The sequence below is a fragment of the Alligator mississippiensis genome, chromosome 5, assembly GCF_030867095.1.
Source record: "Alligator mississippiensis isolate rAllMis1 chromosome 5, rAllMis1, whole genome shotgun sequence".
Taxonomy (NCBI): Eukaryota; Metazoa; Chordata; order Crocodylia; family Alligatoridae; genus Alligator; species Alligator mississippiensis.
In genome coordinates this window covers 17,017,021-17,042,919 of record NC_081828.1, presented here as the reverse complement: position 1 = coordinate 17,042,919, position 25,899 = coordinate 17,017,021, and the positions used below count along the sequence as shown (strand labels likewise).

The 25,899-nt window shown below is 43.3% G+C and overlaps 1 protein-coding gene across 4 annotated transcripts in view; it reads right to left on the bottom strand.

Moving 5' to 3' along the window:
- Positions 1 to 25,899, bottom strand: part of DNAJC6 (DnaJ heat shock protein family (Hsp40) member C6) — a 72,411-nt gene that overhangs the window by 11,356 nt on the left and 35,156 nt on the right. For 3 of the 4 annotated variants that reach the window (XM_019489178.2, XM_006262546.4, XM_019489182.2), the window contains 13 exons: positions 25,452 to 25,574; positions 22,656 to 22,789; positions 21,431 to 21,625; positions 20,893 to 21,010; positions 19,326 to 19,405; positions 16,836 to 17,029; positions 16,655 to 16,735; positions 15,314 to 15,760; positions 10,168 to 10,320; positions 7,679 to 7,747; positions 6,566 to 6,700; positions 4,574 to 4,840; positions 3,915 to 4,060 (listed from right to left, as the gene is read on the bottom strand). In XM_019489178.2, coding sequence (XP_019344723.1) covers positions 3,915 to 4,060; positions 4,574 to 4,840; positions 6,566 to 6,700; positions 7,679 to 7,747; positions 10,168 to 10,320; positions 15,314 to 15,760; positions 16,655 to 16,735; positions 16,836 to 17,029; positions 19,326 to 19,405; positions 20,893 to 21,010; positions 21,431 to 21,625; positions 22,656 to 22,789; positions 25,452 to 25,574 — 2,142 coding nt within the window. The remainder of the gene's footprint in view (positions 1 to 3,914; positions 4,061 to 4,573; positions 4,841 to 6,565; positions 6,701 to 7,678; positions 7,748 to 10,167; positions 10,321 to 15,313; positions 15,761 to 16,654; positions 16,736 to 16,835; positions 17,030 to 19,325; positions 19,406 to 20,892; positions 21,011 to 21,430; positions 21,626 to 22,655; positions 22,790 to 25,451; positions 25,575 to 25,899) is intronic. The other variant, XM_059727913.1, reaches the window with a different exon arrangement.

Genomic DNA, 25,899 nt, shown 5'->3' with positions numbered 1-25,899 from the left:
CTAGTCTCTTTCTATGACCAGGTTACGAAACGCCTGGACACAGGAGGAGGGGTGGATGTCGTATACTTAGACTTCAGGAAGGCCTTCGATACGGTATCCCACCCCATACTGGTGAACAAGTTAAGAGGCTGTGACGTGGATGACTGCACAGTCCGGTGGGTGGTGAATTGGCTAGAGGGTCGCACCCAAAGAGTCGTGGTAGATGGGTCGGTCTCGACCTGGAAGGGTGTGGGCAGTGGGGTCCCGCAGGGCTCGGTCCTTGGACCAATACTCTTTAATGTCTTCATCAGCGACTTGGACGAGGGAGTCAAATGTACTCTGTCCAAGTTTGCAGATGACACAAAGCTATGGGGAGAAGTGGACACGCCGGAGGGCAGGGAACAGCTGCAGGCAGACCTGGATAGGTTGGACAAGTGGGCAGAAAACAACAGGATGCAGTTCAACAAGGAGAAATGCAAAGTGCTGCACCTAGGGAGAAAAAATGTCCAGCACACCTACAGCCTAGGGAATGACCTGCTGGGTGGCACAGAGGTGGAAAGGGATCTTGGAGTCCTAGTGGACTCCAAGATGAACATGAGTCGGCAGTGTGACGAAGCCATCAGAAAAGCCAATGGCACTTTATCGTGCATCAGCAGATGCATGACGAATAGGTCCAAGGAGGTGATACTTCCCCTCTATCGGGCGCTGGTCAGACCGCAGTTGGAGTACTGCGTGCAATTCTGGGCGCCACTTCAAAAAGGATGCGGATAACCTGGAGAGGGTCCAGAGAAGGGCAACTCGTATGGTCAAGGGCCTGCAGACCAAGCCCTACGAGGAGAGACTAGAGAAACTGGACCTTTTCAGCCTCCGCAAGAGAAGGTTGAGAGGCGACCTTGTGGCTGCCTATAAGTTCATCACGGGGGCACAGAAGGGAATTGGTGAGGATTTATTCACCAAGGCGCCCCCGGGGGTTACAAGAAACAATGGCCACAAGCTAGCAGAGAGCAGATTTAGACTAGACATTAGGAAGAACTTCTTCACAGTTCGAGTGGCCAAGGTCTGGAACGGGCTCCCAAGGGAGGTGGTGCTCTCCCCTACCCTGGGGGTCTTCAAGAGGAGGTTAGATGAGTATCTAGCTGGGGTCATCTAGACCCAGCACTCTTTCCTGCCTATGCAGGGGGTCAGACTCGATGATCTATTGAGGTCCCTTCCGACCCTAACATCTATGACCCCCAAGTCTTTTTCTTCTGTAGTGCTAGCCAGTGTAGGACTGACAAGCCTATAAGGATGCTGCAGGTTTTTCCTCCCAAGGTGGAGAACCTTGCACTTTTCAGTGTTAAATATCATCAGGTTCTCATCCGCCCATCTGCTGAGCCTGTCCAGATCAGCCTGGATCGTCCCCCTGTCTTCTGGTGTGGATGCTTTGCCCCAAAGTTTGGTGTCATCGGCAAACTTGACCAGTCTGCTTCTGACTCCAATGTCCACATCATTAATGAAGAAGATGTTGAACAGTATGGGTCCAAGGACAGAGCCTTGGGGGACCCCACTGGTCACAGGGCACCATGATGATTGACTTCCAACAATTACTACCCTCCGGGTCTGACAATGGAGCCAAATTTCCCAGCCAGCAGATCATGGTGGACCCAGAGCCACAACTGGCTAGTTTAGCCAAGAGGTGATCATGGGATACCAGATCGAAGGCTTTTTTGAAGTCAAGATATATGACATATAACATCAATCTCTTCTCCCTTGTCCAGCTGATAGGTCACCTGGTCGTAGAAGGAAATGAGATTGGTCAAGCAAGACCTACCCGCAACAAACCCGTGCTGGCTATCCCTCAGGATGTTGGCATCTGCCAGTCCATTAAGGACTTTAATAAACTTTTCTAAGATATTCCCCAAGATAGAAGTCAGGCTGATGGGCCTATAGTTTGCCGGATCCATTTTCCTCTGTTTCTTGAAGATAGGCACCACATTGGCCTTCTTCCAGTCTTTGGGCACTACACCAGAGCGCCAGGAGCTTTCAAAGATCCATGCCAGAGGCTGGGCTATGATGCTCACCAGCTCCTTGAGTACCCTGGGGTGTAGATTGTCAGGGCTGGCTGACTTGAAGGTATCCAGCCTCTCCAGCCTTAATTAGTTCTTCCCAATCCTTTCCAAAGAGCAGAAGTACAAAGGTTGGCCATAAACTTGTTTTAAACATTTGAAGACTTGGTCTTAAAAACTTCCCTTCTGCTGACTAACTAGAAATTTAATCCAGTAGCTAAAATAAATTACACATAGCCTAGGCAGTTTCTCATCTTTTGCCAGTTTCATGCCTAATCTATATTCCTATTAATGTGAAAGAAAAAAAGGAAGTAGTTTAAATCACTCTGACACAGATGACTCACTGAGGTTACATACAGAAGAAGAAGAAGAAAAAAAAAAAGAGAGAGCCAGGGACCATGGGGAGGAGGGCGGGGGTTAGAAATCAGTAGTAATTTCAATTGTTACACAAGTGGCTGGTGGGAAGACAAATACTGCATACTTTAAAGAGAAAAACCAAGCATATTACTCAAATGGTGTATCCTATGCATCAGTTGGGGGTTGGACTCGATGATCTATTGAGGTCCCTTCTGACCCTAACATCTATGAATCTATGGGTTTTTACACAATTAGCATGAAGAACATCCAACCAGTTGCAATCAGTGACTTAGTGTCTAACATTTGTGCTCCAGCCCCACACTTGTCCGAAAGGCTACCGTTACAGTTTTGACACTAATCATATTTTGTCAGGACTGCTTGGCTTCTGATTGAGCTGTTCTCACCCCCTCTCTTTGTAACTGCAGTTGGCTACAGATTTAGTTTCTGACCTGGTATTTCTAAGCCCAGATGAGATGTTGGCATTTAATCCATAGAGGGAGTGAGAGGAGAAAGAAAGATTCAGTAGAGAACTAATGCAACCCTGAACTGGCAGACTACAACACTAGTACTGATGAGCAACTGCTTTGTTTTTCATGGAGACAGATCAACACACACACACACACACACACACACACACACACCCCCCCACCCACCCCCATACTGCAAGATGGGAGTCCAGAGGTGCAGGAATATTCAAGGGAAGTTCTCTTCCTTGAAGACAACTGAAGAATTTCTGCTACTGAACACTATCAAGCTGCCTCCCTCCCTCATAAAATGTGTGAGAAGATGGAATAAAACTTGTTTCTAGTTACTGAACAAGTTTGACAGAAGAACAGATAGAGCACACTGCACTGGTTTGCTTTGGTTCAAAGATATTTGCACAGATATACTATGGAGCAGCTTTTTTAGGAAGAAAAATAGTCATTCTAGGGAAACTAAATACAAAACATTTTGGGAGATATCAACTATAAAATTTAAGATTGTGGTACTGGCAATACCAAGTTTGGTGGTAGGTCAGAGCTGATCAGCTCTTTCCAAGCAAGTGTTAGTAGTGCCTCTTTACACAGGAAGCTTACACCCCCAGCTAGAAAGATTTTGTTGTTTTCTTAAATCAAGCAGTAATAATTCAAGCCTTTACCTAAGGAGGTTGCTGGTTTGAACCTCAATGTTTGCTAAGATGGCAGCTATTGTTATGGAACGCAACTAGAAAACTAGGTGGCTCATGAGACTGTACTTGAATTCAAGTCCACTATAGAGAGTTTTAAGGTAGAAGCTCAGCTAGACAACAGTGTTTAATGCAGTATATTTATATAGCTTGGGGTCCAGGAATGCGACAGCTTAAACCAAAAGAAGATTAATGGTTTCTGGCATCAGGGGTTTGATAGGTTAGCCCCGTTTGTCCTTAACATTCGAGGAAAAAAAAACCTCTCTCTACAAGTTCAGTATTTAAATGCAATTCCCATTTGACAATGGATATTCCTCTTAGCAATGTCTGCACAATTCTCAAAAATGAAAAAGCCACACACAGCTTACTTTTAACTTTTCAGGGTCCATCTCCTTGGCCATTTCTTCTTTTCTCATCTCAGCTATTGTTCTGGGTCCCTTTTTGTCCTTGTGGGCATTAAAGCCTTGACCAGATAACAAGTCTTCAAAATCAGCAGACACTTTTGGTTTCGAGTCTTAAAAATAAAAAGATCAAAGCTCTTCACTTGCAAGAAATAAATGGATAAGTAGACATCACATTCTTCACGCTGCCCACCAAAGCAACTTTCTTATACAATGACTAGCTTTTTCATTCTGATAAGTAATATCTATTTGGGTTTCATCCTCTCCCCAGCCCTCACCAAAAGCTTAAAAAAAAAAACCAAACCAACTTAGACTTTCAGGAGGGTTGATAATCTCTAGGGTCAAGTTTCCAGTGTCCCAAGCACTCAAGTTTTACTTGGAGAAAACAAAATGCTATGGTTCTGGCCATTTTTGGAACTATGGCTACAGCTTCTCAATACTATAAAGTTTCATAATTGTTATTTCCCCAGAAGGCAAAAAAAAAAAAAAAAAAAATATGTAGCTACCCCATAACATCATGAAAGGATCAATTTGGAGAATGTGCTCCAACCCAAAGCAGTTCATATGTTTTTTATTGAGCTATGTTAGCACCATTAATTGTTGGAAGCCAAATATTAAAAGCTCACCAGAATTGGCCAGTCCTTTTCCACGGTCATTTTGACTGCCAGGCATTGCTGAAAAACTCACATTGTAGTTGGGTCTGTTCTGGGGAGAAGAATGTGGCATGCCTGACTGGGGCTTGGTCTGTGATTGCTGCCAGGAGTAGCCAGGACCTTGCTGCCAGCTGCCACCACCCATTGGCTGGGGAGATGGCTTCTGCGGAGAACCCATTGGAGGGAATCCTCCACTTAGTCCTGTTGGAGTGGTGGGTTTGCTAGCAAATGAAGCACCACCTACAATACAGGGACAGAAGGTTAGTAACTTGTTCCAGTCAACTGGGCACTGGCTTTTAAATCAGACAACTGGAATGTGTTTCCAACTCAGTCATTAATTTGTTGTGAAACCTTGAGCATCTACCTTGACCTTTGTGCCCATTTTCCTTTTTTTACCCTTTTTTGTTTCCAAGCTCAGGTGTTGTCCTTTGTTAAGTTTACGTAGGGTCCTATTTGGTTTGCTGTACTTAGTTGCCCTCCAACCAACAAAAGAACACAGAGCCCCCCGATGTGCTACCTATGCCTTACAATTGGAAACCACCGTTTCCCGTGGCTAATATATGTGGCACCAGTTTTACTAGATGCTTTTCTAGACTAGATTCAATAGATGTCACTTGTCTATGGACATAAGCCAAAAGCCTTATAAACTGCAATACTGCAAAGTCCTCTACACTACCAAAAATAGTTAGTTTTGGATGTGTACAAGACAAGTTTGAGTTCATGTGACCCAAGAATTTGAACTCTACTTAACATTAAAAAAAAAAAAGTACACATATTGTGGAATCTGAGAGTTTGTTTCTTTTTAATGCCTACCTCTCTGCTGCAAATTCAGCTAAAGAAAATACCACATTAGCATCTCTTACATGATGCCTGGTGTGTTCTATGTTTTTCTCCTGTAGAGCAACTAGCAATCCAGCAGAGGGAACTGGGAAACCTAATTCCAGAACCATGCTGATACTGATGCAGAAGAGGAAACAAACAGCAGATAAAGCCATGTCATCCCATGCTCTTCAAAGAGCAAAAGTTATAAGAAAAAAAATAATGCTGTGTTCTTCTTCCACTGAGATAAGAAGTTGGAGAATGAAAAATCTACTCAGCTTCTTACAACCTGAACTGGGGGAAGTTAGCTTCTTACAACCAAAACCTAAACTCAGCTCATTTTGGGGGATAACCCAGCTGGGAACACTCATCTGGAAGTAGACTATGCTGTCACTGGTAGCCAGGCACTGATTATAATGGAGGGGGGGGGGCAGTCTAAGCCCCACCCTTAGAGGAGACATGCATGGAACGGCAAGTCAGAGGCAGAGCAGTATATGACGTGGGGTGGTGTTAGTGCAAATCTTACAATTACTCAAGGCTCTAGGGTGTTCAAGTGTCCTCATTACATTATGGATTACGGCTTTGTGCAGTTGTCTGCTAAAAGAGGAGCCCAACATTGGGACCCTAGAAGTTTGACCTCCCTGATGGTCGCCTGGGAAGAGGTATCAAAGCCTAGAAAGAGGAAACGGCTTAAGAGGCAGAATTCCAAGGGCTCCAAAATGTTTCTGGAGGTGAAAAGAAAAAGAATTGGTTCACCCCAGCCCTACTCAAACCCCATAGCAACAAATCTTTAACCTCTTTCCCCACTCCCAAATACACACAAGACACCAGCTCTTCAAGTTAAAACCTAAAGCCAGGCTGTTGGCAAGTAACTTCTGCCTTGTGCTGTTATACCTTAGAAGCTCATATGGTCTGAGGTTAGTCCTGACCAACTCTTCAGAAAGCTCAGATAAACCTTAGCTTTAAATAGTTGTGAAGAATCTGGCCTCCTTCCCCTCTTAGAATTGGTTTACAAAAGCAGCCCCAAGGTGCAAACATGGTACACTGATGCAACAGCAGTCCATCTGCTTTAAATACCTAGTTACTCATCTTCTCTCCTCAAAGCTGACCAACTACATGGGCTTTATCATTAAAAAACAAGCAAACCTGCTAAACTTGCACCAAGAGTCCCCAAATCAGCAAATGGATCCAGAGTTTGTGGCTTAGGCTGATGAGTCGGAGTGCTATGAAGGGAACCTGTAGGACTGGTAGCAGCTGACTTGCTTCCCATACTTAGGCCAGCTGAAAAAAGGAAAGTGAAGAAATCCCAGTTTTAATATGAACAGCACCATTGTGTTAGTGTGAACATTGAGTGAGTTGTGCTTGTGCGCTGTATATACAGAGCATCCTAATCTTATACTTTCTGCTTTGAAAAATAAAAAGTTCCAAAACGCTGACCACACTCGCCTACATTCGAGATGCTTCCTTTACACTCCAGCCATGCAAAAGCATGGTTGGATAGGAAAGATACTGTGCTCAGACTGCTTCCACAACAATTATGAGACTGTAAGCAAGCAATGAAGCAAGATGCTTCAGAGGCTAAAAGCTTGGAGTTTTGTTTTGTGTAGTGGCTTTTGAAGACTACGATTTTGCTAGAACAGTCTTACTGTAGTGTGTTTCTCTAACCTAGATATCAAAACACACAGGTAGGTCTCCAGAGTGTTTGGAGTTGACACTTCATTTGGCTGCTTGAGATGCTTGCAATATTTCCTAGTTTCTGTTCAAAATCAAGGCCTCATTTAAGCCAAGACCATTAACACGTCAGTAACTGAAAACCAAGGTCTTGTTTGAGATATTAAATACTGCAGAAGCTGTGCCCACTTCTCATAATGCCTTTTTGTGTGTGTGTGTGTGTGTGTGTGTGTGTGTGTGTGTGTGTGTGTGTGTAAGTTAGAAGATAACACCACCTCTCCATGCTGTGAAAGTGTTTGCACAGCTCTACTTTGTTTACTCTAACTAGGAGTTTCAATTCTGTCCTCTTCAAAACTGACAGGTTTCAGGTGCTTAACATCCCTCGTGTGCAGGAAGCATGCTTCCCCCCCCCCCCACCAGATTTCTAATATGTCCTTTTCTGAATCAAGGAAGCTTAGCTGCTTTTGCTCCATCAGTGCAATAAGGCAAATATTGTATTGTATTGGGAAACACAAAAAGAACCAGTTTTCCCTATATCCTCTCCCCTACCTACCAACTCATCTTTGTAGGAGTTTGTAACATACCAACCTGGCTTACTGGGCCAGTCCCAACCCCCTGAAACATCTGGTTGTATGGAAACAGTTGGTGTACTAGACGCTAAAACAGAAAAAAAAGGAATGTATTAAGTAATGAATTAAAGCAGCACTGTAACCCAACTTTCAAAGAATAAGAGAAAAAGCCCAAAACCATGATTTTCAAGATGGTTTTCACTACCAAATGGCCAATGGGGGCACAAGTAATTTATTTATTTATTAAAAACAGCTATTAGAAGTCTAACCTTTTTCTTTGAGCCACCCCATGACATTTTGAGAGTGAGGCAAGCAGACTTAAGCATTTCATGTTATTCCATTGTATGAACGACTATTTTTCTAGAGTCCTCTCTGCTCTGGTTAAAGACTGTACCGGGTCATTGTGACCACCACCTATTAGGATCTTTAATTGAGCACCTGCAGCAATTGAGTGCAGGCTAATTCAGTCAGTTTGCCCTTGGTTTGTCAGAAATTAAGTGCACCTGTTTTAGTTGCCGATCACAGAGAATCTCCGAAACATTTCAAATGATGACCAAAAAACCCTGTAGAGCTATACTGCACTGGAATGGTGGGGAGAGAGGAAAGAGGTGCAAAATTATAGCATGCAGCATGATACACAGCAGGTACCTTTTCTACAGCTGGAAACTGCCAACAGTGAAATGCTGTTTAAAAAAAAAAGAGCATTTTTGGGATTTGTTGAATCCCAAATTTTAAATAGGGTGGCAGGATGTCAACTAAAGGGTCAAGTGGACAGGCATAGCATTTGAAACATAATGGGTTTCGAAAGAGTTTAAACAGTAGCATTTCAGCTGCAGACAGATACAGCCCCAACTCAATTCTCTCAGCTGGAGTTTCAAGAATTGCCAGGGCTGTGCACAGCAACATGCTCTCCAGCCAGGGCAACCTACAGCTCATCACCCTGAAGGGTAGAAGGGAACTGGTAGAAAAGAGCGATGCACTGGGGGACTTGACCCACCATACAGATGTAAGAAGTTAGATTTAAAAAAAAAAAAAAAACCAAAAAAACACAAAACTATGGGCTATCATATTTGGTTATGCAAAGTGATTTATCCCACACATCTGTCTGAATATTGGCCTTCTGAAGGGTTTCAAAGTCATTTGAAAAGTTTCAAATATTACACGTGTCCGCTCCTTAACTCGGACCCAAGAGATCAGGATCTTTCTCTGTTTTAAAAAAGGCTCATCCTCACCCTCGTCCCCCCAGCACCCTCCCCACTATCATCCCTTACATAATTCTAGAAAGCAGTCTGTATTACCCATCTTTTACTCAGAGTTCCTTCCCTATCATCCCATTTCCTCCCTGGGCTCTGGTAGTTTTTCCAACATTGAGAATGAAGATACAATGGAGATGCTGCATTTGATGTGTAAGGAATAAGTGGTGTGGGACTTGACAGATTTGCACAGGTCTGAGCCACTGTCATACTGTGTTTTAGTAAAAGAAACTGAGGGCACCCCACTCTTCTAAACCAAGCATTCAGATTTCAGTAAAACATTTGGCACTATCCTCAAGAGCACCAGAAAGTACTGAAACAAAAACAGAGCAAAGAAAAAGGTGTCATCACATTTCTGATATGAGAGCACAGAAGGCTTTATCTCAATAAGAAGTGCATATAAATATCACACCAACAAAAGATTTTTCTTGAATGCAGTATAAACAAATAGTTAGCTTCCTTGACCAAGGTTATCTACCCTCTTCTGCCTGAGTCTTCTGTTATTTCTAGGCCCTAATAATTCAGTTTAGTACACTATAGAGTCAAGAGGGAGATTAAACTTCTTTCATTAGTCCAGTATGCTCTAAGTGAGACCAAAATATCTTAGTCAAAATTAAACACCCAAATTTAGTCCAAGCCAAGATAGTGTCAGATATTTAAGAATCACTTCTTATAATTTTGCCTTTCTTCCTACCATGCCCTGCCTTACTTGAGTGAGTTTCTGAAGTTTGAGGGGTGTGTTTCAGTCAGGGAAGGTTGAAATTCCTCAGTATGAATTAGCTCAAGGTTAACTATTTGACAGCTCTTGCACCAAAAAAGTGAACAATATGGATGTGGGCTGAAGCTTAATCAAAAGACTGATGGTTTGACTAAATACCAAGGGACCTATGGTTTCTTTTGCAGCCTTAATGGGCTGTGCCTTGTTTAAACACAATTGGTGGTAATTCACTTCAAGTGAGACCTCAAGCACACAAGCACAACAGCAGACACCACCATTTAGTGGTCTTTTATTCATGTACACAAATAGCTTGTTAATTAAATATTAATTGCTAGTGCGACAGAACCTTCTTAACCATACTTCAGATTATGAATAAGCTGAAAGACTAGAGACTGAAAGCCCTTTCTACTCTCCAGCAGGCAGCCGCAGTTTAGTGTCATTGTTTAAGGGCTAAATACATGCTTGCTCCCAAAGGCTTGCTCTGGCATTTGAAAGGGGATGTAGTGCAAGTGCAATGCAAGACACTGAGTTCCTTACCCATCTGAAAAGGATCACTGTGTACTGTTGGTGAAGGACTTCTTGTTGCTTGAAGGAAAGGATCACCGGTGACATTTGGTGAACCAAGAAAAGAACCAAGCAGATCTGGACCAGGCTGCTTAGGGCTAGCTCCAAATGGGTCAAATGCTGTTGCTGTAAAAATGCATGCGTGTCATTTTCTCCTAATCATACCAAGCTTTCCCCAACACCCACCACAGGCCATGCAGAGTCAGGGAAAGAAACTCTTAACCAATATTTATTTCACTAGTACATACAAGTATTCCAGTCAAGTTCTGCAGAACGTAGAACTAGCTGTCGGCTATGACTGTGGCAACAGATGCAGATCCCACCTGTCATATCCAGGGAAGTTCCTAGATTTCAGCAGTAGTAGGAAGCATGTAAGAATTGGGACTTGAATGTTCTGTAAGTAACAGATGGGGACAGTCCCACAACTGGAAGTAGCATATAGCTCTCCCCTGCCTGCAACTGGAGGTCTCCAAGATTAGAAAGGTGGAGGCCAGGTCTACACAGCAAGCATACTGTGGCACACACCAAACATACCATGCTATTGCTTTTTCACAGGCCACCTTCTAAACAAAGCACTATAGCCACATCTGCACATCACTATTATGGGTGGGAGGATGATGCCAAGTATCCTGTTGCCATGTTAATCAGCCCACATTTACAAATGAAAAACTCACCCTATAGTAGTGTCTTCAAGAACCCTGCATTGCTCCACACAGTTTTCCCCCTGCAACAGTTCCTGCAGTTTCCCCACTGCTGAACTTCTTCCAATTTAAGAGGCAGCCCATGCAGAGCAGCATGGCATTGCTGGGGAGAGGGGAGTTGCTGTACAATGGGATAAGTTGACTATATAGATATGGCCTTAAATATATACTACCATCTTTCCTGCATGTACAAAGTTTCCTTTCCCTACCTGGTACCCACAACTGGAGGTCAGCTCTTGCATAAGCTTCATTTTTGGTATACATGTAATCCATGGCACTGGGTATTTAAAAACACTACTCTCCCTGAATCCACAGGTTGTTTACTGCTACCTTTTAGGAATACTGAGAGAGAGGAGAGAAGAGAGAGAACATAGCATCAGCAATGTTCAAACAAAACTACCATAATATTGTGAATGTAAAAGATTAAGGAAGACCACCTGCAGCTCTGTGCACTGCATGCTTAAGTCATTTGGCAGTACCAATACTTATGTTTCTCAGTTCTCTATTACTGGTTTCTGGTGCCACGCAGATCAAATGCAAGCTCTTGTTCTTGCTTTCAGGGCTCTGCCCTCTTGTATCTCTCTTCTCTTAGCATGCTTCACTCCCTGCTCACACCCATAAGTCCTCTTTGGAGCAGAATGACTGTCTTCACCACACACAAAGTCACTCCAACTAGCTCTCCCCTCTATTACCTCACCCATGGCCTCATCTTTAAGTCTCATGGACAAAACCACAACAAGTGACTTGCAATGAGAGCTCTGCTCACAAGTAATCCTGCTGGTGTCTATGTGCACTAGTAAATGAAGCTTCCCTCTAGACTTGGAGCACTAGTTTCCTTCAGTGTAATACAGGGGTCCTCTAACCCTAGCCTGCAGCCCAAATGTGATCCAAGGAGCCATGGCATCTGGCTTGTGGAGCTCCCCATGGGTTGGAAAATTTGGTAGTGGCGGAGCAGTGGCCAGAGGGGAATCTGACACCCTCTCTTGCTGCCAAATTCTCAAGCTCTGTGCAACAGAACAGAGCTAAACCATGCCTCACTTCTCCCCACAACCCTCATCAGGCCACCGTCTGGATCCAGCACACAAACAGACCAGCCACAGCCCATCCTGGGGAAAAAGGGTTAGCACCACTGATCTAGTAGGCTTTCAGGATCTTCTGGAAGAGTTTATAATACAACCAAACACAATAGATATTTTACTGCCGCTAACTGTAGTGCTATCAGAGACTTGGCTCATCTTTCACTCTGAAGATATAGCTTACATACCACATCAATAAAAAAAAAAAAAAAAAAAAAACAAACACTTGTAGCAAGCAATTTTATTAACCAATTATTTGCCAAGTTAACTTGGGAAGTTCACTACCAGAAAGTCATTGAGGATCAAAAAGGACTTCTTGAAATTATTCTAGTTCAGCACAGGGAAAGAATAAGAAAAAAACCCCTCAGACTTCAAGGTTCTTCTAGACATCCCCCACCTCCACACAGACACCCACACGCATAGACTTCATGCAGAGCCCAGGACCAGCTGCTCCTTCAAACTTGCAGTCAAGTCAGGCCAGTAATTTTAATTCTATAAGCTCACAACTGGCAAGTCTGACCAAATTGTTTCTTAGGTACTTTGCTATATTCCCGTCTAGTTTGGGTTGCTCAGTTTCTGTCCCTCAGCACTTCCTTCATAGCATCTCTTCACTTAACCCTCCAACCCCCAAACAAGTGCAGTCTCACTCCAATTAGGTCTTATGCTCAGCCCACAAGGAAGCTCCTGCGTTCTGTTTCCAGTCTAGATTGTCTGCCTTGCACATTTAAGCAGTCAGAAGAGAATATCTCACCCAATATTTGCCTGATGAAAGCACGAGAGATGCATGCATGTGTCCATAGGATAGAGGTGGATCAGAACAGAAACCCCAACTGACAGAAGGCTCAGATCCAGACTGCTACATACATCTCATCTCCTTCTATGAGCAGGTAACTTGCCACTTGGATAAGAGCGAGAAGGTCAAAACATTATATACCTAGACTTCCAAAAGGACTTTGATCTGGTGTCCCATGATGTTCAAGAGAGTGTTGGAGGATTGTGGGCTTAACCATGAGACAGTTAGGTGGGTAGGAAGCTGGCTGCAGGGTAGGGCCCACAGAGTTCAATGGACGGATCTGTCTCAGCCTGGTGAAAAGTGGCCAGTGGTGTCCCTCAGGGGTCCACGCTTGGTCCAGTGCTTTTCAACATCTTTATCAACGATTTGGATGTGGGGGTGAAGAGCTCACTGGCCAGGTTAGTGGACAACACCAAGTTATGGGGGAGTGTGGTCACACTTGAAGATAGGCTGCAGATACAGGCAGACCAGCAAGTTGGGCAGACTGGAACCAGATGAAGTTCAACATTGAGAAGTGTAAAGTGTTCCATCTGTGGACAAACAATCCCCAACACATTTACAAGCTTGGTGGCACCAATTTGACTCGTACTCCGACTGAAAGGGACCTAAGGGTGATAATAGACCATAGTATGAACATGAGCCGTAAGTGTGATGCTGTAGCCAGCAGGGCATACAATACTCTGGCATGTGTCAACTGATGCATCTCAAGTAAAACCAAGGAAGTGATTCTTTAGCTTTACTCAGCATTGGTGAGACCACAGCTGGAGTACTGCATCCAGTTCTGGGCACCGCACTTCTACAAGAATGTGGAAAAGCTTGAGAGAGTCCAGAGAAGAGCCACCCATATGATCAGAAACTTGCAAGGCAAGCCATATGAGGAAAGGCTGAGGGACTTGGGCCTCTTCAGCCTGAAAAAGAGAAGGCCAAGAGGGGACCTGGTAGCAGCTTACCACTACATCCAGGGAATACATCAAGGGCTCAGGGCAGGGCATCCTTGGGGAAAACCAGGAGTAATGGCCTCAAACTTCTGGAAGACCATTTTAGGCTTAACTCTAGGAAAAACTTCTTCAGTCAGAGTGTCCAGACTGTGAAGTAAGCTCCCTCCAGAGGTGGTGCAATCACCTACCCTGGAAAGCTTCAAGAGGAGACTGGACGGTCACCTTGCTGGGGTCACCTGACCCCAGTCATCTTTCCTGCCTAGTGCACGGGGGCTGGACCCGATGATCTTGTGAGGTCCCTTACAGTCTATGAATAGCATGTAAGTATGTGTGTGGATATGTGGGAGGGGGTGGGGGTTGGCTGAGGTGTGTGGGTGCATGTGTATGGTGGGGTGCACATGTGGGACTCATCCTATGAACACAAGCATACCCTCCCATTCCTGGCCCTGGGGTACCAGCAAGGGTCCTGTGCTCCCACAGTCCAGTGACGCAGCTGGGAGCCACGTGGTATTGGAGTGGCAGGTAAGCATACAGGAAAGCAGTGAAATCTGTAGTAGGCAGAGGTTTCCAACTGGGAGGGGAGGGTGTGGGGGGGCCAGGCTGGCCTTGCTACTGAGTCCTGCTGGCTTCCCCTGGGTCCTACTGCCCCTGGCTCCTGCCATCTTTGACAGGCAGCCAGAAGCAAATGAATATTAATTTTTCTAAATTTTTTAGGGACCCCATGGGCTGGTTAGAATGGCCTGGTAGGCTGGATCTGGCCCACGGGACATATTTTGCCCACCCCTGAATCAGAAGAACTGGGTTTTTCAGAAGCAGGGAGAAGACTGGGAGGGTAAGAAAGAAAGAGAGAAGTACCTGATCTGTCTTAAATATACAACAGGTTGTATAAAGAGGACAGAGATCAATTGTTCCATGTCCATTGTGTCAGCTTGCTTTGCAAGACAGGCAACAAAGGTTAGATGTTCACACACAAAATATTGCATACTCAAATCACCACTCTATTTGATAGCTGGCTCTGTTTGTGTCCTTTCACAACATCTAATAAAGTGAGCTCTGGCTCACAAAAGCTTATGCATCTCTGATTTAGTCAGTATATAAAAGAGGCATCTTTACCCTGCCTACCATCACTATAATTGAGTATTAGATGAGGCTACCTATATATCTTTTTGCTAGGTATTTCTACCACCCCTTCCCCTGCTTCTTATGAAGTAAGTTAGACTATCTGTCTGGGATAGTCTGTGTATACTTGGCCTTGCCAAAGGTCAGGGGAATAAGCTAGGACCTCTTGAGATCCCTCCCTAAGAATGTTGGGGTGGAAATTAGTTCATATTAACAGAATCCTAACACTCCAACAGTACACACGGAATAGCAGGTACCACTGAAAACTGCAGCAGCAAAGACTCCCAAGAGCAACACACTGATGCAAATTGCCTCAATTTCCATGCTGGGCCTCCGATATTCTCCAGGGAATTGAGACTATTCCCCCTCCTTCCTCCTCTCCCCTCCCCAGTCTCTACAGCAAATTCAATAGCTCAGAAAGGAGCATTCAATATTGTGAAGACAGGAGTATAGGGTACATTTGTGCCAACTGAACACTGGATTATGTATTACCTTCTCCTACTCTTGGGGAGGGAGATGGGGAGGCTGAAGCTGCAGAACGTCGAGGGGTCGAATGCGCAGACCCAGTCCCACCCACATGGAAGACATCTTCAGCAGCTGACTGTCCGCTTTGACCAGGTGCACTCGGCCCACCAACCCCAAACAAATCACTCAGCAAGTCTGAATTAGAAGGGAGAGCAGTGGACTGAGTGGGGACGTTCTTGCTCATGGGGCTACCATCTAGACCCAGCAGATCAACATCCACAGGTGGTGGTGGGAGTGGAGGTTCTTGCTGTTTCTTGCTGTGTTTTGGGGTTCCATGAGGTTTGTCGCTACTTGCATTACTGTGTTGACTGGAAAGGGACAAGAGTTCATCATCCGACTGTTCGCTTTCTTCATGCACAAGCACTGCCCGATCCTCCGAGGTGGGGTGGGAACTGCTTTTGTCAGATTTCTGATCTAAAGGATCAAAATAATTCGTGTTAGCTGTTGGTTCCTTAGATTTAAAGGGCAGCTTATTCACATGACTATACATGTGCACCGCCCCCTCCCCCAAATGACAACACAAAAAAAAACCAAAACGGTCCTTAATTGAAAACAGAAGTCATTTGCAGAGTTCAGCTTAGCTTGTAGTTGCCCATTTCACCAACTGGGAAGTTAACAGACTTTGCTCAACCTACGAAGCAAATGCAAGAGCCCAGATGAAAACTGAAGGACTTCCTAGGTCTATTTGAGCATTTGGGCTGACTTAAGCCTTACAATGATGCAGAGCAAAGTAATAATCTCTAGTTTCAGTGTCATGCAAAAAGTTGATTAAACTTCAAACCACCCTCAGATGAATTCTCAGATTAGGTTCTGTATGTGGCATAGCTGCTAAAAAGGATCCCTTCCCCTACACCTCCCCCCTCCCCATTTTAAACTATACTATAGGTGGGGTTCTGAAAGAAACATCCATGTTGAATACATCCCAACAGAGCACTCTCTTCCCCTCAATTGGGGAATCCAATCCTCTTATGGGAATGATAGGAAACAAGAAAGTAATGATAGGCCAACAGGAAAGTAAAGGGTTTTAAAACAAATATCTTTGTATATTTTTTTGCTGAATCAGCAAGGTAAGACTTCAGTCAAATATTGAGCCAGTGGACACCGAGTACACCACCTCAGAAGGACAGGGGGCATTCATTTCAATTCCAACTGCAGCATAAGTATAATATAATCCAGAAAACTGGAGGGAATAAAAAGGTAACACCACCAATGGGATTCTTTGTGAATATACACTATTTCCCTCAAAGTAATGGGGGAAAAAAGTGTCTTCCTAGTTCTAATAAGTGTTAGAAGGCCGAGTCTACATACCTTGCCAGTTCAGAGAGGAGAAGAACGCACCCTGTCCAACACTCTTTAGGTTATCCTGAGGTGCATCCACTGGGCCTCTACCTGCACCACAGAGCACCAAACACAGGCTAATATAAGCAAAGCAAATTCCAGCACCAGTTTTAGAAGCTGAGGAACATACGCAACCCAATGCCATTCTCACCTGCCAAAGCAAGGGTATCTTCATGTTCTTGGTGAGAGGAGAAGAGAATGCTGGGATTGATGTCTTTTGTTGTGAAGTTCTCCCATGGAGGAGTTAGCTCTGTCTGTCTATCAGCAGACTGTATCTCTATCTCCAGCATAACATGAAACAACTGAGGATACTTGTCTGGAGAGTCGCATGCATCCAGTTCAGGCCTAGATGTCAACAGAGAGTTTGGTAAGTAATGAAGCAGTTTTTCTGCAGGCATACAAGTCTTTAATATGCATTCCCATCCATATGGGGAGACAGCTCTCTTAGCACCTTCAACGAAGGCCTTTGGTCAATAAGGAGCAGTAGGATGAAGTAACCTGCCAAATATTTTCTTACTAATTGAATAGAGGCAATCAGGTAGGCAAGTGTTATTCTTTAGTAATTGCCCAAGATGAGGGAACAGGAAGACAAGTCTTCTGAAGATTTCACTTCACCTTAGTACTCCCTAGAAACAAGTGAAGCCAATGTAAAAGGATTTGGGCTCCCACTCCCATTCAACAGCACTGAGGCAGCTAGAGCCAAACACTCTCCCAAGAGCATAAGGCTGCTTGCAGTCATTTAAAATTTTTTTTTTAAATTAAGAAATGGTGCTTTAAACTTGGTGCATTCCCACACCAAACTCAGCACATGCCCAGAAGAGGCAGTGCATTAGCTGGACCCGGTTCACCCAGTGTCTGTATAGATCAGGCACTTTAGCAGGGCTTTCTTGGCACTTACCTAACAGTTGATTGAATCAGCTTTAGATAAAAGTGCCAAAAAACCCCACTAAAGCAACCTATCTATACAGATGCTGCAAAGCCAGGTTGAAGTAACATGCTGCTTCATCCAGTAAAGTGTGTTTTTCTAGGAGTTGGTTTGTTTGTTTTTAGGGGCAGGTGGGAGGAGGGGGTTGGTTGTTTTTTTGTTTGTTTTTTTTTTAAATCTGCAAACAGCCAAAAATGTAAGCGTGAACAACTCTCCAAATTAGGAAGCCCCAAACAGCAAAGTTGTCTCAATTTAACCGGAGGCAAATCTAGCCCCCACCCCAAAATAATTTATTCTACACCTAGGCCTTTTTGTTTTATGGAAGGCATCTTCTACTCATCCTGTGGTTTGTGTATCTGTATTCTGGCCAGTCTTCCTTTCCCCAGGGAATTTCCTTGCCTTAAAATCACTTGGTTGCAATCCTTGATGTACCAGCTCCATCCCAGACTGGGAAAGGAGATGTTCCTTTGGCTACCTGCCAACTCCAAGTTCATATTGATTCAAAAAGATAATGGAACAAATGGCTCAAGCCTCAAAATACTTCCTCCAACCTCAACTCTTTTAGTCTCTCCCTACTGACAACACCCACCAGTTGCAGTTCATATGCAGGGCAGACCATTACTCATCAATGCTTTGGCCTCAGGTGGGATATCAACAGTTCTCCACCTTGGGAAGAAAAACCCGCATCATGCTTATAGGCTCAGCAGAGCTACGCTGGCTAGCACTATGGACAAAAGGGACTTGGGGGTCACGATTGACCACTAGATGAACATGAGCCTTCAATGTGATGCTGCGGCTAGTAAAGTGAGCAAAACGTTGGCTTGTGTCCTTAGATGCTTCTCAAGCAAATCCTGGGACGTCATTCTCCTGTTGTACTTGGCCTTGGTGAGGCCGCAGCTGGAGTACTGCATCCAGTTCTGGGCTCCACAATTCAAAAGGGATGTGGAGAAGCTTGAGAGAGCGCAGAGGAGAGTCACGCGCATGATCAGAGGTCAGGAAAACAGACCTTACGGCAACAGGCTGAGAGCTACAGGACTCTTCAGCCTGGAAAAGCACAGGCTTAGGGGTGATCTGGTGGCCACCTATAAGTTTCTCAGGAGCGTTTACCAGGATCTGGGGGAGTGTTTGCTCACCAGAGTGCCCCATGGGCTGACAAGGTCAAACGGTCACAAACTCCTCCATGACCATTTCAGGCTGGACATAAGGAAGAACTTTTTTACTGTCCAAGCCCCCAAGGTTTGGAATAGACTGCCGCCGGAGGTGGTTCAAGCACCTACTTTGAACTCCTTCAAGAGACATTTGGATGTTTATCTTGCTGGGATCTTATGACCCCTGCTGACTTCCTGCCCTGGAGCAGGGGGCTGGACTCAAAGATCTTCCAAGGTCCTTTCCAGCCCTAATGTCTATGAAATCAACATATCACTTTAGATAATATCACTAGAGCTAGATATTACCACCTCTGATAAACACCATCCTGAGTGTTAGGAGCAGGAAATAAAGCTATTTGTCATTGTTCCTTAGAACAGGAGTTATATGTCAAAACCATTAAAAAAAAAAAAAACAAACCCCTAAAATCAGCAGCCATTTCTCATTATTGTGCCAACACATCTTGATCATTTATCACAACAAGCCAGCAGTGGTCAGATCATTCATCTATCTGCAAGTGACACACTTAAATGGAGCTAGGATCTGCATGCTGTCTTAAGTCATACTTACTTTGTGAATTTTAGTGTGGTTGTTCCTAGTGCTATGAATCCAGTATGAAATTGAATCTGGAATATTTGTGTATTTGTCATCTTAAAAAGAGAGGGAGAGATATTAAAACAGTTTTAGTATGTGACATGCAGCCAACCAAGCCAAGCCATTCTACCTCACTGTCACTATGAATGCATTTTAATGTACATAACTTGCAATGCCTGCCTCCTTTAATGTTTTCTTTCTTGTAGTTCAAGATAGCTTCAATGTTTAGGCCTCACACCCCTGTTTGAAAGTCTAAAAGAGCTTGAAATATCATTTTAGCTCCTTTACGTAATACAAGTGTTCTGACAGACAGCTGTTTTACCATTGTGATTATATATATATGGAGCATAAAACTGTGCCATGAAAAAAATATCAGAGCTAATTTTAGTTCTGGAGTCAACCTAGACAAAAATTAGCACAGCACCAGCCTTGCAGCTTTGGTGCTACTAGACTGTTTCCAGTACCTACACTAGTTGAGCTATTTCTGCATAGCAGTTCATCATAGCATACAGATATACTCCACATATGTTGAAAATATATTATGATTCCAGAGAGCATACAAAACCTTGGACTTCCAGCCTGCTCTCTCAAATAAGATGGAGATGGTACATTAAGAAGAGAAATATTCCTTATAGTCACTCTACAGACTAGAACTAAAAAGCCTCAGGCATGGACAAACTACCACTCAAAACTATTAGGACTTTATGCTGATTTAAAACCCAAGACTGAACTCTGGAGAGGAGACCAGCAGGCTTAAAACGTACATACCAATAACCAACTATGGTTGTGCTCCCCAAATTCTGTTTACAAGCCAATGTGCACCTGCCTGTACCATCAAAATAAGGCACCAGTTACAGCACACTGTGCTGTATAGTACAGTTGCTCCTTCCTTTGCATGCTTTGCTAAGCAAAGCAGTTGACATTTAGAGTTGTCATATTTAGCACACCCACAATGAGGTTAGAGACTGAGTTTTCAGTTTAGGTAATATTGAAGTGATATTGCAGCTATGATGGTCAAGGAATTATGCAAGGTAAGGATTTTTGTGCGCAATATTTTTTATTGAACCAACTGCATGGTCAAGATAGACTTGGTCAAGCTTTTGAATGCAAGCCATTCTTCCCCCTCCCTGACAACAGCTCTGAGGTTTGTTCAGTTTCTGAACTCTAGGCTTTTTGCCTGAATTTGCAGAAAGCCCTATTCCATTGGTTTTCATTTTCAAGTCTCTTTATAGTCACAAGGACTTGAGATGGACATAACTAAAGGCTAGTACAGATTCTGGAAAGCAAAATAGTCACCATATGACAGTGCTGGCTTGCTGAACTGCTACAAGCCATCCTAATTTGGCCTATTTGTGCAAGAAGATTTGGCCATTTCTTTCCATTTTGATTTCTCTACATGGTTGGAAGTCCACTAGTTGTCCACTGCTAAGCAGCTTCCTTGTACCTCAAGACTAGAGTGTCAGCCTTGACTCCACATTTGCACCTATTTGTAATCATGAGTGGTTGTGTCCATCATATGAATCACAAGGCAAGCAAGCCATACTTTTGCTTGAAGCCGTCCCCCGATGGTCGATCTCATATGGTAGAGAGAAACAACAACATCACCATGGACAGTTATTCCCAGCGGAATTAGGACCTTTCCTTCTTGAACACGGAATTCCCTTTGGAGAGAGAATTGAAATGCATTAGTACACTCACTTCAGAAGTGCCATCAAAAAAGTCCAATTAACTTCACATATACAATCAGTCTCTATTCAAGCCACAGGTAATGATTGGAAACAGCATTCAGTGCTCCTTAGCTGCTGATCCACACAAGACATAAACACTCCAATGAAATTGGCACATATTAAAATATACCAGGAATAAGCCCTCACAATAGGTGTTCAGACAGTTGAATTTTAATATTAGGCATCAGGCTTCCAATAGCTGTTTCACTGCTAGTGCCAATTCATCAAGCAAACAGGAAACCTGCTGCTTTACAGTTACTGCCAGAATTGACGGTAGAGCTTAGAAAGTTGGATTCATTTAGTGATAAAAATATGGTTTTGCTACAAGGAGGTAAGAAACCCATAGCAACTCACTTCATTCTTTCATATTCTTGAGAGGTTGTAAAAATTCTGGTTTCTCCAATGAGAATGTCACAAAAGGGTCGACAGCCATTTCTCTGCTTATTGAAACAGGGGACTGGACTGAGAGTGACTGACTTTATTGTAAGAGGCTTGCAGTGAGGATGGATGGGCTTGTCTGCTATTAGATCACAAATATATCCTAGGTATCTGTAAATAAAGACAACCATTACCAAGAGATTCCACCAGGCTGGATGACCACTGCTCAAAGTACTCTAAAAGCAGCTCCAACAGAAAGTTGCAGTGAAAGCCCTACAGTTTGTACAGTTCTAAAATTTGAAATTATTTTGTATTTACCATCATCAAGATACTAAGTTTGACATCAGAATTCTTACATTCCTATTGTACACTTCTGAAGAGAAAGACTATCAGAAGGAGAAAATTTTACATTCTTTCCACATTACTCCCTTTCAGCCTCATGCTTTTATACTGCACTTTAGAGAAAGTAAGAGAACAATATGGCTCAGTTCCAAGAAGGGCCAGTAAATAGCTGTGCTTCTTTCAAAGTCATCCATTATTTCACCTGTACTTCTAAAATGCTTATCTTATACTAGATTAAACAAATATTTCTACACATGTCATTGCAGTTTCTCCTGTTTCCTCTGAGAGAATCTGCCAACACACTGTTTCTATTATAAGAAAAATCTTACTGAATGAAAGGGGTTTTGAGATTTGTCTTGATCAAGAACTAGAGAATTGTCATCCTTAGAGCAGGAAGGTCTAAGGAACTAAAACTTGTGTTCAGGTTTTTGCAATTAAGAAAAAAACCCATTCTAAATATGTATAGCCTTCAGTTACTAGTCACTACTATTGCAAGGACACGTGGGTTAAATAAATTGTCTTAAATACAGAGCAAGCTAGAGTTACTGGATCCGAGTTTAGTACTTAGAAATTCCCAGCTCTCACCTCTTGCTTAATATTTTAGACCATACAAACTTCTCCATGATTGTTCAGACAACAAATACGGCCCTGTTCTTGGAAATACTGCATAAGCCACTTCATGCATGTTAGTAGTCTCATTTAGAACTTTAAATGAAATAAACTTGCGCATTTGTGGACTACAAGCCTAAACCTACTAATGAGATGGAAGCCACCCCCACCCACTATCACACATACATCAAAGTTAAGCATGCTTAATGTTTCAGGTTTGCCTGATTTGCATCTATATAACATACACTACCTTCTGTGAGATGGCCAGAGTACTATCCCAGGTCTCTTTGAGTTTAGCAACTGAACAGCAGGGACTGGATTAGAGAAGAGATGACAGAAACAGAACATTGCACTGACCAGAACTGCTGAGGCTGCACGACCATCCTGTTAGATAAAATACACACAGCAAAAATCAGAGGCACCCTTTAGGTGGCTGGTAAAACGCAAAGCCACAACACTGAAGAATGCCTTGCATTCAAAAACTTGCATCTCACTTTATCCCAACTATGTAGTTAGTTCAATAAAAGATACTACCCACAAAAATTCTTGCCTCTTACATGGTTTCTGAACTATCATGGCAACATCACTCCAGCACAACCAAAAATCACAATAAGCATTTCCAAAAGATCCTTTAATGTGCCAGCATTATAGCTAAGAGGAGCTCATACAAAGTCTTCCTTCAGTGCTTTAATGCTCCAAAAAAACTGATTCAAGATACCACAGCAGGTCTGATATGGTTCAGCTAAAGTAATTTGAGGCTCAGGTCTCCCTTGAGTGCCCATGAGCAAGTTTTATCTTTGAACTAACTACACATTCTGAAGTTGTGTTGCTTCCAATATTACAAGCACCCTATAAATATTTGTAATTATTTGTTTAACAACATCTGCTAAGCAAGCCAGCCATCATGTAGTATCTGCCATAGCAGAAGCATGCTGGACCTTCATACCCAGCTGAATCTGGACAACTGAACTCTTCCGACACTTCAGAAACACTTAAATCTGCACTTGAAGAGGGACTACAGGTTTGTGTCCCATATCACAGTAGAATGGTCCTCTTCAGGACTTATCTGGTTGAGAAAGCTTATTGTTGAACATTATTCTTGGAACCCGTCTTTGCCTACAAAACCACTGTGTCATTAGAGCCAGAAATAGATGGTCACCGAATGAAACAAATCCACTGTGCCACGTGTCATGATACAGCTCATTGGCTTCATTGGGTGAAATGTTGCCCCTCCTCAGTGCAGGACAAGGTGATGTGATCCCCCTGCTTCTTCCATTCAGCTAGACTTGTTCCTGTGATAGCCAGACCTGCCCCCTGCTGAGCCAGGGACACTTCCCTTTTCCACCCCCCCATTATGGACAGGCACTCCAAGATTTCCTAGGGTGCCTTTAAGTGGAGAAAGTAGGAAGGTGCTTGAGAGAGCTGATGGGCCCTCAGTCCCCCCAGACCACCTGCCTGGAGAGTACAAGCAGGTCAGGCTACCCACACTCTCTCACCACACAATTAATGGACATCACCACAATAAAGCAGCAGAACTAACTGCCATCTTTTGTGGTGTCACTGATGTTCTTTTGATGTGGTATGATAAAGGATAGCAATATCTATTTACTCACAATGTGTGCTGGCATAAACATTTTATGGCAGCACAAATTGAGATGTTAGACGAGGTCTTTTAACCCTAAGATCCTTTGAGATCCTTTAAGATCCTAAGACTCCAAGGCCTGTTATTTGTCAGACTGGAGGGAGGCAAATGTGTTTAGCTTTCCTTTCAGGGAAGGAAACCTGCATGGTCTGGAGAAGCTGACTGTTTCCATGCAAGTGTAGTTCTACTGTGAAAAGGAGAAACTTCCAGAGCTCAGGGTAGTTTGCACATGAAATCTGCCCAGATATTTCAAATTTATGCTGCAAAGAACTGCCAGCCCTGCAAATTCAATGGCAGAGAAACAAATAAATAAAGTTTTTCTTTCCCATCCCCCACTCTCAATATTAAAAGGTTCTACAGGCCAAACCACGGATCACAGATTCATGTCCCACTCCACTGTCTTCCTCAACTTCTTACCAGTGCTTAAACCTCAAATGGGTTTCCATACCTATGGGTTTGTAACAGACCCTATAAAATCAACAGATTTGTTTGTCAAGGTTCGTGAAACAGCAGCCCATCTCCTTCAGTCACAGAGCCAACAGAAGCAGCAGCCAAAATTCCCCCTCCTTCCCCCACCGCCTTTAGTGTTGCTTTTATCCAAGTCATTTATCAAACAGTCCGTTATTGCACTGAGTTTTCAGCACAGACCCACAATATAATGGCAGGATATTTTTTGTATCATTTGAAGTTCTCTCCCCATTCCTCCTAATCAGTCTCAAGCTAGAATCTATGACTGCTTGCAGACATTAAAAAAACCCATGCGCTTTACCGAAAGAAGCAGTGTATTATAGACACTGTGGAGCCAAGTCAAAGTATATCATGGGTTTCAGTGGGGTTTTTTGTTCTTGAGATAATTCTGTGCAATCTAATAGCTGATTGAATCAGTTTTAGATAAAAGTACCAAAAAAGCCCTGTTAAAGCATCCTATTTATACATGGGCGAGCTGGGTCCAATTAACATGCTGCCTCTTCTGGGCATATGCTGGGCTTGGCACAAAAGCACACCAAGTTTAAAGCACCATTTTTTGTTTGTTTAACATCTGCAAGCAGCCTACATTGAAAACATCATAACCAACCATGGTAACAGTCAAAGCCACTGCTGACACCATTTGCCATTATAGTGGGCATCATATGGTTCTCTAGTGATGAGCAAACATGTAAGGATACAGTACAAGGGGCATGGCGGTTTTGTACATTCACTAAACTTCCATTACATCTTTATTCTACAGTTTAGGATTTGCGTATTAAATTACCCCAGGACAGTGGGGCAGGCAAGACACCATTGCATGTTGGCTCATTATGTTTATTCACTGTTACAAACTTCTCATTATCCTTGCACATTAGTTTCCTGGGAATCAAAGTTTTGCCAGATTTTTCAGAGGCAGCAACTTACTGGCCAACTTACCATGCAATGGATGACACACACATTTTTGGGGTTCTGCTGTAGCCAGTTGTGCATATTCTTACATACAGCATAGAGATTGTGCAAACTGGGTGCCTGTCTCACTGGCCAGCTACATTCAGACACCTATGGGATCACAAAGGAACAAGCAAAAAACAAGCTTCAGAAAACAGCTTACTCAAAGCACACTTCCACAGACTTTTTCTGTCAGAGCACAGGCATTTCCCAAAAAAGCAGATTTGTGGTTTAGACTCCTTCTCCCCACCTCCTCTTTTCTCATACTTAATATTGCTCAATAAAAAGGAGTCATAAATTATCCAAGTGCACAAGCAGAAAAAAATCCTCTTGTCATAATAACGTGAAAGTGATGCATTCCCTCTGGCAATAGATTTTTTTAAAAATTAGGGTCCAAGTCAGATCATCTTGATTAGTCATTTATCATACACAAATC